The 16,570-nt window shown below is 42.7% G+C and overlaps 1 protein-coding gene across 1 annotated transcript in view; it reads left to right on the forward strand.

The window, feature by feature from the left end:
* The window catches only part of capn12 (calpain 12), an 84,390-nt gene that overhangs the window by 33,887 nt on the left and 33,933 nt on the right, over positions 1–16,570 (forward strand). The window contains exons 9-12 of the mRNA XM_060923379.1: positions 9,570–9,739; positions 9,946–10,205; positions 12,796–12,807; positions 12,891–13,099. Coding sequence (XP_060779362.1) covers positions 9,570–9,739; positions 9,946–10,205; positions 12,796–12,807; positions 12,891–13,099 — 651 coding nt within the window. The remainder of the gene's footprint in view (positions 1–9,569; positions 9,740–9,945; positions 10,206–12,795; positions 12,808–12,890; positions 13,100–16,570) is intronic.

Here is a 16,570-nt window from a genome sequence, read left to right on the forward strand (position 1 = left end):
ATTTTATGTTAACTATGTCTCCGAGTTAACCCTTGCCCTTCTTGACGTTTGTTGGTGCTCAGAGGGCGGGCACCAACCCTCGTCCCTATCAGCCCTCGTCCCACCTCACCGGGACTTGGAGGAAACTCGAAACCCTAAGACTTATCTATCGGCTAGACACTGAAATACTCTTCCCTATTGAGGGTGCGTGCGTGATTGATGTGATACTCGCACTGTTCCATATAGTGATGCCTTTCTTCCTCACAAGCTTTAGTCAGTGTCTGGTCACATAGGCCTTCCTCTTCCTCCTGCTCAGCTGGTTCAGGAACCCTCCTGCTCAGCCAGTTCAGGAACCCTCCTGCAGTGGCTAGCGTGGATCCACGTCACTCTGCCTGTGACCTTCACTGCCGTTGGGGTTGCGAGCAGGACCTGGAATGGGCCATTCCACCGTGGCTTGTTCCACTTGGTTCGTCGGAAGTCCTTCACCATGATCCAATCCCCTGGTTGTAGTTCGTGCAGAGCTCCCTCAGGGGGTTTGGGAAGTGCTTCTTTTACCTGTTTGGGGATAGATTTCAAAGCAGAGGACAATGTTCCACAGTAAGTCAACATTGCATCATCACACAGTGTGGTGTCCGGCAGTGTTCCTTGGGCTGGCCCTATCCCCATGTTGGGTACTCATCCAAACAGAATTTCGAATGGGCTTAACCCATGCTTAGGTCTAATTTGCATCCTCATTTGTGTGAGTACTACAGGGAGGACCTTTGTCCATTCTAGCCCTGTTTCTACACAAGCTTTGCTTAGTTTATTTTTAAGGGACCCATTTTCCCTCTCTACTGCTCCCGCACTGGCAGGATGGTAGGCACAATGTTGTTTCAGGTCTATCTCTAGGAATCCTCCTATTTTCTTTAGGGCTGCATTAACAAAGGGTATTCCATTGTCACTTGAGATTTTGCTAGGTATACCCCACCTAGGAATTATATCTCTCAGGAGTGCTTTGACTACTGCCTCTGAGTCTTGTTTAGCTGTGGGAAATACTTCAACCCATTTTGAAAACATGTCAACTATTACCAGGCAATACCTTTTCCCTTCACTAGGTGTCAGTTCAATGAAGTCCATTTGGAGATGATCAAATGGTTTGTCTGGTATTGGGTGTGCTGCTTGAGTTAGTTTGATACCTTGACCTGCATTATGTTGTGCGCATATCAAGCATTGCTTGCAAAATTTCGCAGCATAATTTGAAAACCCCTTTGTGAACCATCTCTTTGTTACTTCTGCTACCATCCCCCCTTTTGACACATGGGTGAGCCCATGTGCCAATTTTGCATAGAAAGGGAACACGTGTTTTGGTAGACAGGGACGGCCCGAGGGACAAACCCAGACCGAGTTTGCAAAGATACAGCCGGCCCGTTTCCAGACTAGTCTCTTGTCCTGGGTGGCAGTGCTCTGAAGGTCCGCTAGCTGTAAACAGGAGGTAGAAACCTGAGGAAAAGCAAGGTTAGAGGGTGAACTGGAAGCTGAGGCTGCACACTTAGCTGCCGCGTCTGCCCTGGCATTCCCTTGAGACACAAGATCAGTATTGTTAGTATGGACAGCACACTTACACACAGCAATGGCTCTAGGGAGTAGAATAGCATCCAACAACTCAGAGACCAGTTTATGATGTGCAATGGGAGATCCTGTGCTAGTGAGAAAATTTCTGTGTTTCCAAATGGTGCCAAAATTGTGCACAACGCCAAATGTGTACCTGCTGTCCGTAAAAATATTGACAGATTGCCCTGCAGCCAATTTGCATGTCTCGATAAGGGCACAGAGCTCTGTGGCCTGCACCAACAGGTTTGAGGACAGACACGACGCCTTGAGGACCTCGTGATCTGAGACTACGGCAAAACCTACTTTCTTCTTTCCCGTCTCTGAGTCTCTGGAGGCTGAACCATCCACATAGAGGACCATGTCTAGATTTTCCAAAGGGTCGCTCTTTAAGTCTGCCCTGGGGGAACAAAAATCGTTAGTGAGAGCAACACAGTCATGTGGCTCTCCATCGTCCTCTGTAGGGAGAAGAGAGGCAGAATTCAGAACAGAACAACATTTCACAATGATGTTAGGCATATCAAGTATGACAGTGTTATACTTCAACCATCTCTGTGCTGACAAATGTGATGTCTTTTTCTCCAACAGAAGCAGGGAGACAGCATGTGGGACCAAAAGGGTGAGGTTAGAATACCCCACAATATTTCTGGAGGCAGTTACCACCTTTTCAGCTGCAGCAACTGTACACAGGCAAACAGGAAGTCCAGCCTCCACTGGATCCAGCCTGCTGGAGAAGTAGGCTACAGGTCTCAATCTATCCCCGTGTTTCTGCAAAAGAACAGAGGTCATAAAACCCTTCTTTTCATCTACACTTTGAACAAATGGTTTATTGGGGTCAGGCAGTCCCAGAGTGGGTGTGGTCTGCAGAGCACTCTTTAGGGACGTCAGGCGCGCGTGGGACAGCCACAGCATTGACTGCTTGCAGATCTTGGACAAACCTCCACTCATCGGGCTGGGACAGTTTTCTTGCCTTCTTAACTGGAAAAATAGGAGTGTGCACTGGAGAGTCCTGGCAAGGGACAATTACACCTGCCTTCAGCAATGAATCAAAGACCGGTCTTATACCTGCGATTGCTTCTGGTTTGAGTGGGTATTGGGTCTGTTTAGGCCTGAAATCTGATTTGGGGGTGATCACCACTAGTTCAGCATTCTTTATTAGGCCCACATCATGTTTACCCTTTGCCCAAACGGAATTTGGAACTCCCACCAATTTGGGGTGCACCTCTGCTGGAGTTATGCCTGTGGAAACAGAGACAAACAGGGCACTATGGCCGGGTTCCCCAGGATCCCGGTCATCAGTGGCTAATATTACGCTGCGCTTAACATGCACACACATAGCCTGACTTTGCTTGTAGACCCCAAGCCTTTGACAAAACAACACACTAGGGTCCTCTGTTCGGGACCATTCATTATCATTGGCTGCGCACTTCCTGACCCATTTCCCCATGTCTTTCCAATGGGCGGCTCGCGGCTTTGCTAATGAGACATGGCGTATAGAATTAATGATGTCAAAGAAATCATGTTGGCAGCAGCCGACCTCAGAGTCCTCTGACACGAGGCCACACATAACGTGTTTTGAGAACACTGCGATGAACAATGATGCAGCTGTTTGGACAACGAGTAAAATGGACCTGCACAGCGCAATAATGTTTAGACCAATATGTAGTTTTGAGGGTCAATCTTTCACGTGCATGGGGGTCTGCAAACCAAGTCTTTTCAAACTCCACATCTTGCCCTTGGTGGACATGTGCTGTACAATGCAAATCTTCCTCTTTCATATAATCTGTGTCAACTGATGAGGTGTTCAAGTGTGCGAGCTGTACAAGGTGTTTTGGAGTTTGTGTGAGTTGATCTGAGCAGAGCCGCCAGACATACACATACAGAGGGCTTCCAAACCCATACTGCACACCGCACATTTCACTTACTTCAATAGTTAGTCCATCTGGAGTGGACGTGAGATTTACTCCTAATTTGCACATTAAATCATGTGCTAACAAATTTATTGGACATGTATGTGAGATGAGGAATGAGTGGGACGTAACTATTCCTCCCTCGCTTTTACACGGGAGGTTGACTGAGAACGTTTCGGTTACAGGTCGTCCTGAGATGCCCATCGTCTGATTAGAATTTGAGCTGAGCGGTGGGTCAACTGGAAGTACCCCATGTTGTATCACTGAGTGTCCTACTCCAGAATCTACTAAAAAGGTTAACACATGCCCACATACAGTGAGGGGCATACAAGGGAGTTTAGAGAAGGGAGTAGTTGTGTATTTTAACAAACTTAATGCAACTTCAGGTGTCATATATCTGGACTGGTGTATCGGGCATTTCTGTGTAGTCTTGCTGTTGCATGCAGGTGCTGCTACTAATGTGTTTAACATTATGTGAATGCTCCTGTCTATGTGTATCATCAGGTGTGTGTGTGTTACCTCCCCGTTCTCTGTGTGGGGCCCGTTCCCGGAGTCCGCCCGTCAGTCTGCTTTGCTGTACTCCTCACAGGGCCTCTGGCTGCTACTGTGGAGACAATTTGGAGCAATGTGTCCCTTCTGATTGCAGTTGTAGCAGGTTGCGCCTTTTATCCAGGACGAGCCACCCCAGGTCGTCCCGTCTCGGCCCCTACCTCGACCTCTTCCTCTAGGTCCAGGCTGAGCAGTCTGGAGAAGAGTGAGAGTGGCGGCGTGTAGGTCTTGGTCTCTTTGTGTTGACTTTGTCTTCTCCTTCTCTTTCAGCAGCTTTTCTGCATGCACAGCGTACTGCTCGATCTTGGTGAGGCTGGTGGTTTCCCACAGGAGACAGAGCTGCTTTACTGACTTGGCCACTGCTGGATTCATACCGTTCATGAAACTGTTCCGCAGGTGCGCTTCCCAGACCTCAGGAGTGTCTTCCACTCCAGCCAGGATCACGGGTCTGGTCAGGCCACTGTGTTTCTCATGCATGGCGGTGAGACGGGCGAGAAACGCTGACACATCTTCTCCATCTTCTTGCTTACACATACTGATCTTAGTCATGTCTATGTTCAAGGGAAAAGCACTGTCCAGATGAGCACAGAGAGCTGTGATGGTATCTCTATACTCACCATTGCCAGACGCGCTCCAGTCTGGTGTAGTCGCTCGCTGGTCAGCTTCCGGCCACTCTTTGGAAACTTTGCTCCAATCTATACCCATCTTGATCATGAGTAGGCGGTGAAGTTCATGGGTGGTTGGTCGGAATTCTCTGCAAAATATCAACAGGTCATTACCAAATCTCTTTCCTCCTACCTCTCTCACATTGGGAAGAGAAGCCATGCTTTCCTTCATGTCAACTGTCGTCCAGGGTCTGTGGACTAAAAGTACGCTGTCAGCTCCAGCCACTTCCATCATTGGAAAATGAAGGACTTCAGACTTTAGGTTACGGCCTTGTGGACCCACTGGTGAGCATGTGGTCAGGTCCAGGAGGGTGTCTCTTCCGTCGCCATATGCAAGACCGGTTCTCGTGTGTGATGGAGAAGCGAGGGGAGGCGCTGACGCTGGAGGTGGCTGGTAGGCTGGGAGAGATTCCAGAGGCTCAGTTTTTTTCTTTGTCTCGACTTCTCCCCCTTTCTGTGGGTGAAGCGCTTGTGGGAGTGATGCTCCGCCTTGCTGAGGAGGCAGTGTGTGTCGGGGTGGTGGGGCAGACTCCAGGTCAGGGTCCATCTGAAATTTCAAACACTGAGAAGAGGGTGAGAGCCTTGCCTGTCGTTTCTCTCTTTGTACTCTCTCTTAAGTGTTTCTTCTTTCCATGCAGAAAATGCCCTCCAGTCCCCTAAAAACAACATTATCTGCAGACTCTTCTTTTCCCTTCCATTTCAACTTTTCTTCTAACCGTTCTATCTGCCTGGGACTAAAACTGTCCTTCTCAGGGAATCCTAAGTCCTTTACCCATATGTCAAACTGTGCCAAATAATCCTCGCCATATGAGGCTTTCATAAACTGGATGTTTGGGCTGTCATAGGAACATCCAATTCTTATTATAGTACATGTAGCTTCAGGCTTACTTGCTTTTTCTTTTCTTTCCCGAACTTACCGTTTCTGTTCCTCATTGTACACTGTTATATCAATAGGTTATGACAACAATGGCTGAGTTTTTTTTATTAGGATCACAAGAAGAACAAGTTGGACTATGTCCAAGAATGCGACACAATAATCCTTTAGGTGCATTCTTATTAGTAAACAATTTATCTGACATTTGCCTTAAACTAAAGTAGGTATCATTTAGCACAACAACCTCAAAGACAACTCACGCATGTGTACAAAATCTGTTTCTCTGTTTCAGAATTTGGAGGAGGACAGTACTCTGTTAATTCATCAATATTTTGCGTGCACACTGGTGTGTCTTTGCGACTTCGTAATCGAACCTCTCTATCCCGTTCCTCCAACGGGCCAGTTGTTCACACAGAACAAAGGGAGCAAAACTCAATTCTCTCCCAGTTACGCATCGCTGAACGTGAGTCCGTCGAAACACGCACCCGTACTTCCCTTCGCTCAAGTAGGTGAGCCGTTACCCAGTCATCACTTGGGCTGATTTTTTCTCTTACACAACCCAATAAACTACTCGCGGTTTATTGTCTCAAAATTGTGTTTTATCCGTTTCGGCAAACATATTGATGGTACCACAGCTTAGCAGTCCTCCTGGGCTCGGATAAACTTCTGTCCGTCTCTTATATCAGTCTTCCTTGACTGGGACAATCTCTGTCCATCTCTTATATCAGTCTTCCTTGACTGGGACAATCTCTGTCCATCTCTTATATCAGTCTTCATTGACTAGGACAAATCTCTGTCCGTCTCTTATATCATTCTTTAAATACTAGGACAAATCTCTGTCCATTTCTTGTATCATTCTTTAAATACTGTTTCCACTAATTTCTTTACACAAGAATGCAAAGTTATCACTGACTGGTTCGGTGAGCCCTGACAGTCTGGTCTCTCGTCCGAGTTCTCAGCTCCGCACTGTAGCCTTGGGAGTGTTCCGTCGTCCAAGGATCAGACGCATAGGGCCCACCCAGGGGACGCCAAATTGTAATGGAAATTTCTAATAAACACTTCAGAACACTTAGCAGTCGTCTTTTCAGTTATTTATTATAGTAGATCATATAAAACAGATATATAAAATAGGAAAGGAAAGAGGAAGAAGAGAGAAGAAGAAGACATCACTTCAATGATGCCGAGAGTACGCACACTCTGAGTTGTGTTTTAGTGGCTGTTATCTATTATACTCTAAAGGCATTCGGTCACTGCTTGTGTCTTCACGTGATTGGCTCAAAATTTTCTATGAAGCTTTGTTAAAGCGTGCACCTGGCGTGCTCTGGTATGTGCAGGCGGATGCGTAGTTATTGAGAACTCAGGCACCCTGCTTATCACCAAGGCCACAGAAAGGCGATTACAGCATGTGGAAAAACATCTTTCTCAGTTCACTAAGTCACTTGAGCTCAACATACAGAAATACAGAGAGTAATAATGTTCGTCCATTAAATTTCCCTCACACCATCCATCCATTATCTGTAGCTGCTTATCCTGTTCTACAGGGTCGCAGGCTAGCTGGGGCCCCAGCTGACTATGGGCAAGAGGCGGGGTACGGGTACACCCTGGACAAGTCGCCAGGTTATCGCAGGGCTGACACAGAGACAAACAACCATTCACATTCACACCTATGGTCAATTTAGAGCCACCAATTAACCTAACCTGCATGTCTTTGGACTGTGGGGGAAACCGGAGCACCTGGAGGAAACCCATGCAGACACGGGGAGAACATGCAAACTCCACACAGAAAGGCCCTCGCCGGCCACTGGACTCAAACCCAGGACCTTCTTGCTGTGAGGCGACAGTGCTAACCACTACACCACCATGCCGCCCGCTTTAAGGGTCAATAATAGTATTTTATAATCAATACAAAATTTGATTGGGAGCAAGTGCAGTGTGGATAAGACAGGGGTGATGTGGTCATATTTTCTAGTTCTAGTAAGGACTCTTGCTGCTACATTTTGAACTAACTGGAGCTTGTTTATGCACTTATTGGAACATCCAGACAGTAAGGCATTACAGTGATACAACCTGGAAGTAACAAAAGTATGAACTAGTTTTTCTGTATTGTGTAGTGACATTATATTTCTTATCTTACCAATATTTCTGAGATGAAAGAAAGCTATCCGGGTAGTGATATCGATATGAGTTTCAAATGAAAGACTGGGGTCAATAATCACCCCGAGGTCTTTTACTGCTGCATGTGAAGAAACAGAAAGGCCATCCAGAGTTACTGTGTAATCAGAAAACCTACTTCTAGCTGCATGTGGTCCTAGTACAAGTACTTCTGTCTTGTCAGAGTTAAGCAGAAGGAAGTTCATAAGCATCTAGTGTCTAATGTCCTTTATACCTTCCTCAATTCTATTAAGCTGGTGTTTATCATCTGGTTTTGCAGAAACATACAACTGTGTGTCATCAGTATAACAGTGGAAACTAACAGTGGAAACTAATATCATGCTTATGAATAATATAACCTAGAGGTAACATATATAAAGAAAAAAGCAGTGGGCCTAAGACAGAACCTTGTGGAACACCAAACTTTACCTCAGTATGTCTAGAAAAATCACCATTTACATCAACATATTGATAGCGATCAGTTAAATAAGAGCTGAGCCAGAGGAGGGCCATCCCCTTAACTCCTACAACATTTTCTAATCTATCCAAAAGAATGGAATGATCAATGGTATCAAATGCTGCACTAAGGTCAAGCAACACAAGCAGCGAGACACAGCCCTGATCAGATGTCAACAATAGGTCATTTACTACTTTAACCAATGCTGTCTCTGTGCTATGATGAGGTCTAAATCCTGACTGATACATTTCATGGATGTTATTCCTATGTAAATATGAGCATAACTGTTATGCGACAGTTAGGATCTTGGAGATAAAGGGGAGGTTTGATATTGGCCAATAATTGGACAGCTGACAGGGATCAAGGTCAGGTTTTTTAATCAGGGGTTTGATAACTGATAGTTTAAAGGATTTAGGTACATAGCCAATCGTAAGAGAAGAATTTATTATTTTTAGAAGCGGTTAAATTACTTCAGGTATTATCTGTTTGAATAGTCGTGTAGATAAGGGATCTAGTACACAAGTTGAGGATTTTGATGCGGAGATTAATGAAATTAGTTCGATTTCTCTAAGGGGAGTAAAACATTCTAATTGCTGATCTGATGCAGTTATATTGTTAACTACAGGGTTACTTAAATTGTCACTTAAGTTGTCTGACCTGAAATTAGTAGTTTGAATTTTTTGTCGGATATTCTCAATTTTGTCATTAAAAAAATCATGAAGTTGTTGCTACTACATACTGCAGGTGTGCATGTGTCTATAGTGGTCTTTTTCTTGGTTAATTTTGCTACAGTTTTAAATAGGAATCTAGGATTATTTTTGTTATCTTCTTTTAGGGAGGAGAGATATGTTGATCGAGCAGCACTAAGAGCTTTTCTATACTTCAGGAAGCTCTCCTTCCAAGCTAATTTGAAAGCTACCAATTTTGTTTGACACCATTTGCATTTTATTTTTCAAGTGGTCTGTTTTAAAGTGCGAGTGTCATCGTTATACCAGGGTGCTAATTTTTTTCTCTAATCATTTTCCTTTTAAGTGGAGCTACATTATCCAAAGTATAGCAGAACATTGACTAAGCATTCAGTTGCCTGATCAAGTTCTGTGGGGGCTGACAGTGATCTGGTGACTTGTCCAGGGTGTACCCTGCTTCTCGCCCATAGTCAGCTGGGATAGGCTCCAGCTTGCCCGTGACCCTGCACAGGATAAGCAATTACAGATAATGGATGGATGGAACTAAAAGAGGAAGTGATAGAACAACTGTGTGCAGATGTTGCAATGTAAATGATATAAGGAAATGATCAGCTACATACAACTGAACTACACAATACATTATTTGCATGTAATATTATATTTTGCTGTAGACTCCCAGCCGTGTGCGTGTGTGTGTGTGTGTGTACATAGGATTGGGGTGCAAGACTTTTGTAAGCTGTTTGACACAGTGGAGTTGTGTAGTTTGGATCCTGATGCTGGAGAAGGAGGTAATGCCACCAACACCTCCTCCTGGTCCTTGACCTCCCACAAGGGATCCTGGGTGCCCATGTGCTCTGCAGGGGGCAGCCGCAGATACCCAAGTCAGTGTATTATTATTATTATTATTATTATTATTATTATTATTATTATTAAATGAATTCACTGAATATATGTAAATTAGTAAAAATCACAAAACATTATTACAAAATATTTACGGTATGATGTGATTATCACAACATAAATAAACCAATTTTTTTTCCTCTCAATGTCCTGTTTGTCTTAATTTAAATTTTTTTTTTTCCAATAGAAACTTTCTGGAAGAACCCTCAGTTCCATTTGGTTCTGTCGCAGCAGGACGTGGAGGACGTGGAGACCGAAGAGGATGAGTCAGATGGTGATGGTGATGATGATGATGATAATGTCGGCACTGCAGCCCAGGCAAAGAGCACTGTGGACAAACAAAAACAGAAGATGAAGAAGTACACGGTACTGATAGAACTGCTGCAGAAAGACCGTCGACTGAAAGACAAAATCCACTTCCTGTATATCGGCTTCCACATTTACAAAGTGAGGCACTGATGCATTGTTACACTTTCATCTCATCTCATTATCTCTAGTCGCTTTATCCTGTTCTACAGGGTCGCAGGCAAGCTGGAGCCTATCCCAGCTGACTACGGGCGAAAGGCGGGGTACACCCTGGACAAGTCGCCAGGTCATCGCAGGGCTGACACATAGACACAAACAACCATTCAGACTCACATTCACACCTACGGTCAATTTAGAGTCACCAGTTAACTTAACCTGCATGTCTTTGGACTGTGGGGGAAACCGGAGCACCCGGAGGAAACCCACGCGGACACGGGGAGAACATGCAAACTCCGCACAGAAAGGTCCTCGCCGGCCATGGGGCTCGAACCCGGGCCTTCTTGCTGTGAGGCGACAGTGCTAACCACTATACCACCGTGCCGCCTACATTGTTACACTTTGTCATTAGTAAAAGCTTCTTACTAATATAACAATGTAGAATTATGTGCAATTATTCTACAATTATGTAGAAATTATAAAAAATAGTTTAAGCCATTGTTTCAGAACAATTGTATTACCTAGCTCAAAAAAAAAAGTTTGGAAACCTGCCTTACTGTCCGGAATGTTTGTTTGTATTTGGATTGGCTTCTTGTCAGCCATTTTATAGACACACTCCCAAAGCCCTTTCACCTCCTTATACACTCACCAGCCACTTTAATAGGAACTTGCTCTTGATTCTAAGATTCCTGTTCTTGGCTGCAGGAGTGGAATCCAATGTGGTCTTCTGCTGTTGCATGCTGAAATGTTTTTCTGCTCACCACGATTGTAAAGAGTTTCTATGAGTTACTATATCCTTCCTGGCAGCTCGAACTAATCTGGCCATTTTCCTCTGACCTCTTTTATCAACAAGACGCTTGTTTTCACCCACAGAACTGTCGCTCACTCAGTGTTTTTTGCACCATTCTGTGTAAACTCTAGAGACTGTTGTGTGTGAAAACTCCAGATCAGCAGTTTCTGAAATACTCAAACCAGTCAATCTGGCTCATACCAATACCCATGCCACAGTGAAAGTCACACGTTGAGATCACAATTTTTCCCATTCTGAAGTTTGAAGTGAACATTAACTGAAACTCTTGATTTGTATCTGCATGATTTTATGCATTGTGGTGCTGTCAAGGGATCAGCTGATTAGAGAACTGCATAAAACAGCAGGTGGATGGGTGTTCCTAATAAAGTGGCCGGTGAGTGTAGATCATAATGAGGAAAAGTTGCACGTACAGTATATAAAGTTGTAATTTAGCTTTCAAGTAGTTGAATGTCCAAGTGCGCTTGAAAGTGACGTTGTGGTAGTTCTTGCTCAAGGTAACTTTAGATCACATGCTGAACCATCATAAGCTTTGGGTAAGAACTTTGTGTACATGATTGGAAATGGGGCGGGATCAATGAAGGAAAAAAGTCATTAAAATTGTATGCAGCTCAAACCAGTTAACCATTACAAACCTTACCTTTTGATCTACATTATCAGTCAGACTGTTTACCTTTTTTATTGTTTTTGTTGTTGTTGTTGTTTTGGGTTTTTTTTATTGCTTAATATTTAAGCACTATTATTGCCATGGCCTACAAGGTGCTGAATGGCAATTAAAGAAGTACTATTTAAGGCATGTCCTGAGTGGTGCAACAGAAAAGCATTTGCTCTATGATTGAAAGGGTTTGAGTTCAGATCCTCATGATGCTATGTATGAAATGCAAAATGGCTTAAAAGGTAAGGGATCATCCAGGTTGTTATCAGTGCACAATTCAAAAGTCAGCATCTGTGATAGTATAGGGGGGCATTAGTGCACATGACATGGGTAGCTTGCATATCTGGGAAGGCACCATTAATGCTGAATGATATGTACACCTTTTGGAGCAACATGCTGCCATCCAGACGACACCTTTTTCAGGGAAGGTCTTGCTTATTTCAGCAAGACAATAAGCCAAACTGCAGTCTGCACATATTACAACTGCATGACTCCATGTTAAAAGAGTCTGGGTGCTAAACTGGCCTGCCTGCAGTCCAGACCTGTCTCCCATTGAAAATATTTGGTGAAACGCAAAATATGACAAAGGAGACCCAAACTGTTGAGCACCTGAAATTATATATCAGGCAAGAATGGGACAACATTTCACTTTCAAAATTACAGCAATTGGGCTCCTCAGTTCCCAAACACTTACAGAGTGTTGTTAAAAGTCGATGTGATGCAATACAGTGGTAAACGTGCCCTGTCACAGTTTTTTTTAATGTGTTGCTGGTAATCAAATTCAAAATGAGAATATATTTTCCAAAAAACAAAAAAAAATTCTGTTTCAACATTTGATATGCTGTCTTTGTACTGTTTTCAATGAAATATAGGGTTTCTATGATTTGCAGATTATTACATTCTGTTTTCATATCCAGTTTACACAGTGTCCCAAATTTTTTGGAAACAGGATTGTAACAAAATATATTAGTATTTGATCACTGATGAAATAAAAACACTTAGCAATGGACTACTGTGTACTGGAATAATAGTATTCAAACTGTGAAATTCATGAGGCCTGTCTTTTCTTTCTTTCTCTGTCTTTCTTTGTGAACTTCCTGTTTGTCTTTTAGGTGCCTCCTGAGGTGAGTAAAACTTCATATATAACTGATCAGTTTAAATTGCATAAGCATAAGTACTTAATCCACTCCTCCATCTGTCTCAATAGCTGCAGGACAGCACAGGTTCTTTCAACAAAGCGTTTTTTGCTACTAACCCACTGGTGGGCCGCTCTGGAAAGTATCGTAACACACGGGCTGTGTGGAGGAAAGTGCACTTGGACCCAGGGCACTACATCATTGTGGTGTCCACAGTGAGACCCAACAAGCCCGGGGAGTTTTTCCTCCGCATCTATGCCAAGAACGGCAACACACTGGGGTACAGTGGAGTGTTATGCATACTGTAGTGTGTGTGCGCGCGTGTGTGTGGGGGGGGTGCTACTCACTCTAGCATGGCATTTCATACAATTTTACAAATTTTTAAGAAGTGAAATGAATGAGGATTTTATGCCTTATTCCTTATAACAACCTCAAGCTCTTAAATTATAGATGCAAAACTGTTACAAAAATAAAAAGTTAACACATTAGTTCTGTTCATTTTGACTTACTTTTGATTCCCAGGAAGTGTATTTTATTTTTTTAAGTTTTCAGTTGTGTTTAGTCTGTATAATTCATTAATCATTTCGTATTTATCTCTTCCAAACCTTCATATCACATACAATTTAGTTTACAAACAAATAGTTATTTACATTGACATTTGTTACATTACCATTTTAGTTTTAAAAATTGTCGATAAATCAGAATTTCTAGAGTTTTTAACTGAATATCGCCTGTTAAACTGTCAGCTTCCTATTCAGTTTTTCATACTGATATTTCAGTAAATATTCAGTAACTATATTGAAAGTAACACGAAATATATCAAGGATATTACACGGAGGCGCAAAGATATGACATTTATCTTTGAGTGGTGAACATATTCACGAGTGAGTGGAGCGAATGAGTGAAAATATTTTCAACACAAGAAGATAAACTTCATATATTCGTGCCACCATGTAATGTTCTTTAGATTATATGGACACATCTACACACAAAAAAAAATACTCAAGTTAATCAAACGAATTTTAATTTTGAACTGGTTTGCCATTTTGACTACGCCCGTCCAGTCATCAGGAAAACACTGGGGGTGACATCATCAGAGTGAAATATCGGGAATTATTCTATCCATATTCACTGGATCTGAGCAATCGCATGTTCTGATTGGCTACTCTACTACTAGGCTATCAGCTTATATACTGTAAGTAAAGAAAAATAAAATGGCAGAGCGCAACAAGTCAGATATATCATTTTATTATCAAGTATTTAAAAGAAACACAAATAGCTAAAAGAATATAGTTTTTTCCCCCCAATATCCTCTGTTCCACACTCCAGCCCAGTTGGTGGCGGTAATGCAACCTTTAAGTTGGTTTGCCAACCACTAAAAAAACCCTAAAGAAGAAGAAGAAAATGGCGGAGCGTGTTTCTGACCCAACCGAAGGAAAAATAAAAACTCTTCTTGAAAACAAAACCCCAAAAAATACAAAAAAAGCAACAAAATATGGAATTAAAGTATTTGATGGTAAGAACATATAATTTTTTATTTTTCAAGAATTATTATTATAGCATTTTTCACAAATTGCTCCTGTGATTTCACCGGTTTGTTTACATTCTAAGCAGAAATTACTTTGTCGGACGTTTTGTATTCAGTTTTTATTTATTGAATTTGCAAAAAATAAAAATGCTCTGTTTCTCAAAATCCAGTGACTATGCATAGAATAAAACAATTATTCCACTCAATCTCATCGTACATGGCTTATAGCCAACTCGGCGCTATGCGTCTTATCGGCTATTGGCTCATGTACGACTCGATTTCATGGAATAACTGTTAAACATCACTCAGATCCTTGATGTATTGCATATGAAAAATGCGAGTTTTTGAGTAGATGAACTTCATATCTTCAAGACAGCGTGTGATTTTCTTTTTATTATATCGACACATTCACAAACAAAAAGTACCCAAATTTATCAAAACAATTCACTGATTTCCTCACGAGTCCAGGATGGAGTCCTCCACGTCCCGGATGGAGCTCGTATGAAAAATACGAGTGGTGTATTTCCCAGTAAAACACTTGTGTCCATATAGTGTATGTAGTTACAAGAGTGAGAAACTCTTGGCATACTGATGGGTCCTGGGAGTTTAAAGGGACTTTTTAAAATGACAGTCATTTAAGTCGTTAAATACTCTATTTTCCAAATTTCTTCTTCTTCTTTCGGCTGTTCGCGTTAGGGGTCGCCACAGCGGATAATGTCCCTCCAGTTCCTCCTGTCCTCTGTATCTTTTTCTGTAGCACCAACCATCCTCATGTCCTCCTTCACCACATCCATAAAGCTCATCTTTCGTCTTCCTATTTTCCTTCTACCTGGCAACTCCATCTCCAGTATTCTTTTCCCAATATATCTATCTTCCAGATTTAAAGCCTTTAAACATCAGTACTGACCATTTGCACTTCTGTGAAATTATGTTTAATTATACTTTTTTTTGGATATATTATCAGATCAGATCAGATCAGACAAAACTTTATTTATCCCCAAAGGGTAATTAGAAGGGCGAAGAGTGGTACATTAAAAAAAAGAGCAAGAAAATAAAATCACAAAAAGAATAAAATCACAAAAATGGGTGGGCAAAAAAAAAAAAGGCAGCAGATAAAATACGGCAAATAAATAAAATGAAGCGTGGATAAAATTAAAATGACAATATGATTAGAGTGACATTGTAGTTAAAGTGACAAGGTGATATTGTAATATTGCACATCAGGACATGTGATATTGCACTAGAGTATTGTACAGAAGACTTAAGTTATTGTAACTGTCTTAGACTTCTTAAGAGTTCAGGAGGAGAATAACACTTGGAACAAAGGTTGCTCTCCTCCTCTGGGTCTTACAGGCCAGACAGCGGAATCTGCGACCAGATGGCAGCTGCTCAAATGCCGGGAACAAAGCATGAGTCGAGTCCTTAAGAATTCGACGAGCCAGGCCACTAGCCTGCTGCTCGTACACAGTATTCAGGTGGCAAGCAGGAAGTACAATAATCTTAGAACACACCTTGACAATATTATGAAGGCGGTTCCTATCCTGTACGGTAATGGAGTAATACCAACAGCATATAGAAAAAGCTAAAACACTTTCAGTGAATGTATAATAGAATGTCAACAAGATGTTCTGACTGACAGAAAAAGAGTTCAGTTTCCTTAGTAGGTACATCCTCTGGTGGCACTTCCTCAGGATCCCTTCTGTGTTGGAAGAGAACCTCAGTTGGCAGTCCAGAATGGTTCCCAGGTATTTATATTCCTCAACTGTCTTGACCAGAAAACCGTGGACCATAGTGGTGACAGCCGCCGCCAGTTCCCTTTGGCTGCTGGAGAAGGTTACCACCATCTCCTTAGTTTTACTAACATTCAACTCCAGGCAGGAAGAGTCACACCACTCTACGAACTGCTGAAGAGCGGGTCCATGATGGAGGGAAGGGCCGGACAGGAGGGACAGGAGAACTGTGTCATCAGCAAACTTAACCAGGCGACAGTTGGGGTACGTTGATCTGCACTCATCAGTGTACAGAATGAAGAGCAGCGGAGAAAGCACACAGCCTTGTGGGGAGCCAGTGGAGGTGGTGAGGAGATCAGACAGGTTATTGTTAATCCGGACACACTGGGTTCGGTTGGTTAGAAAGTCCAGGATCCAGAGGATGAGCTCGCTGCTCATGTTGAAGTTCCAGTGGAGTCTCTCTGCCAGAATATGCGGTTGCAGGGTATTAAAG

Source organism: Neoarius graeffei, chromosome 6, assembly GCF_027579695.1.
Source record: "Neoarius graeffei isolate fNeoGra1 chromosome 6, fNeoGra1.pri, whole genome shotgun sequence".
Lineage (NCBI taxonomy): Eukaryota > Metazoa > Chordata > Actinopteri > Siluriformes > Ariidae > Neoarius > Neoarius graeffei.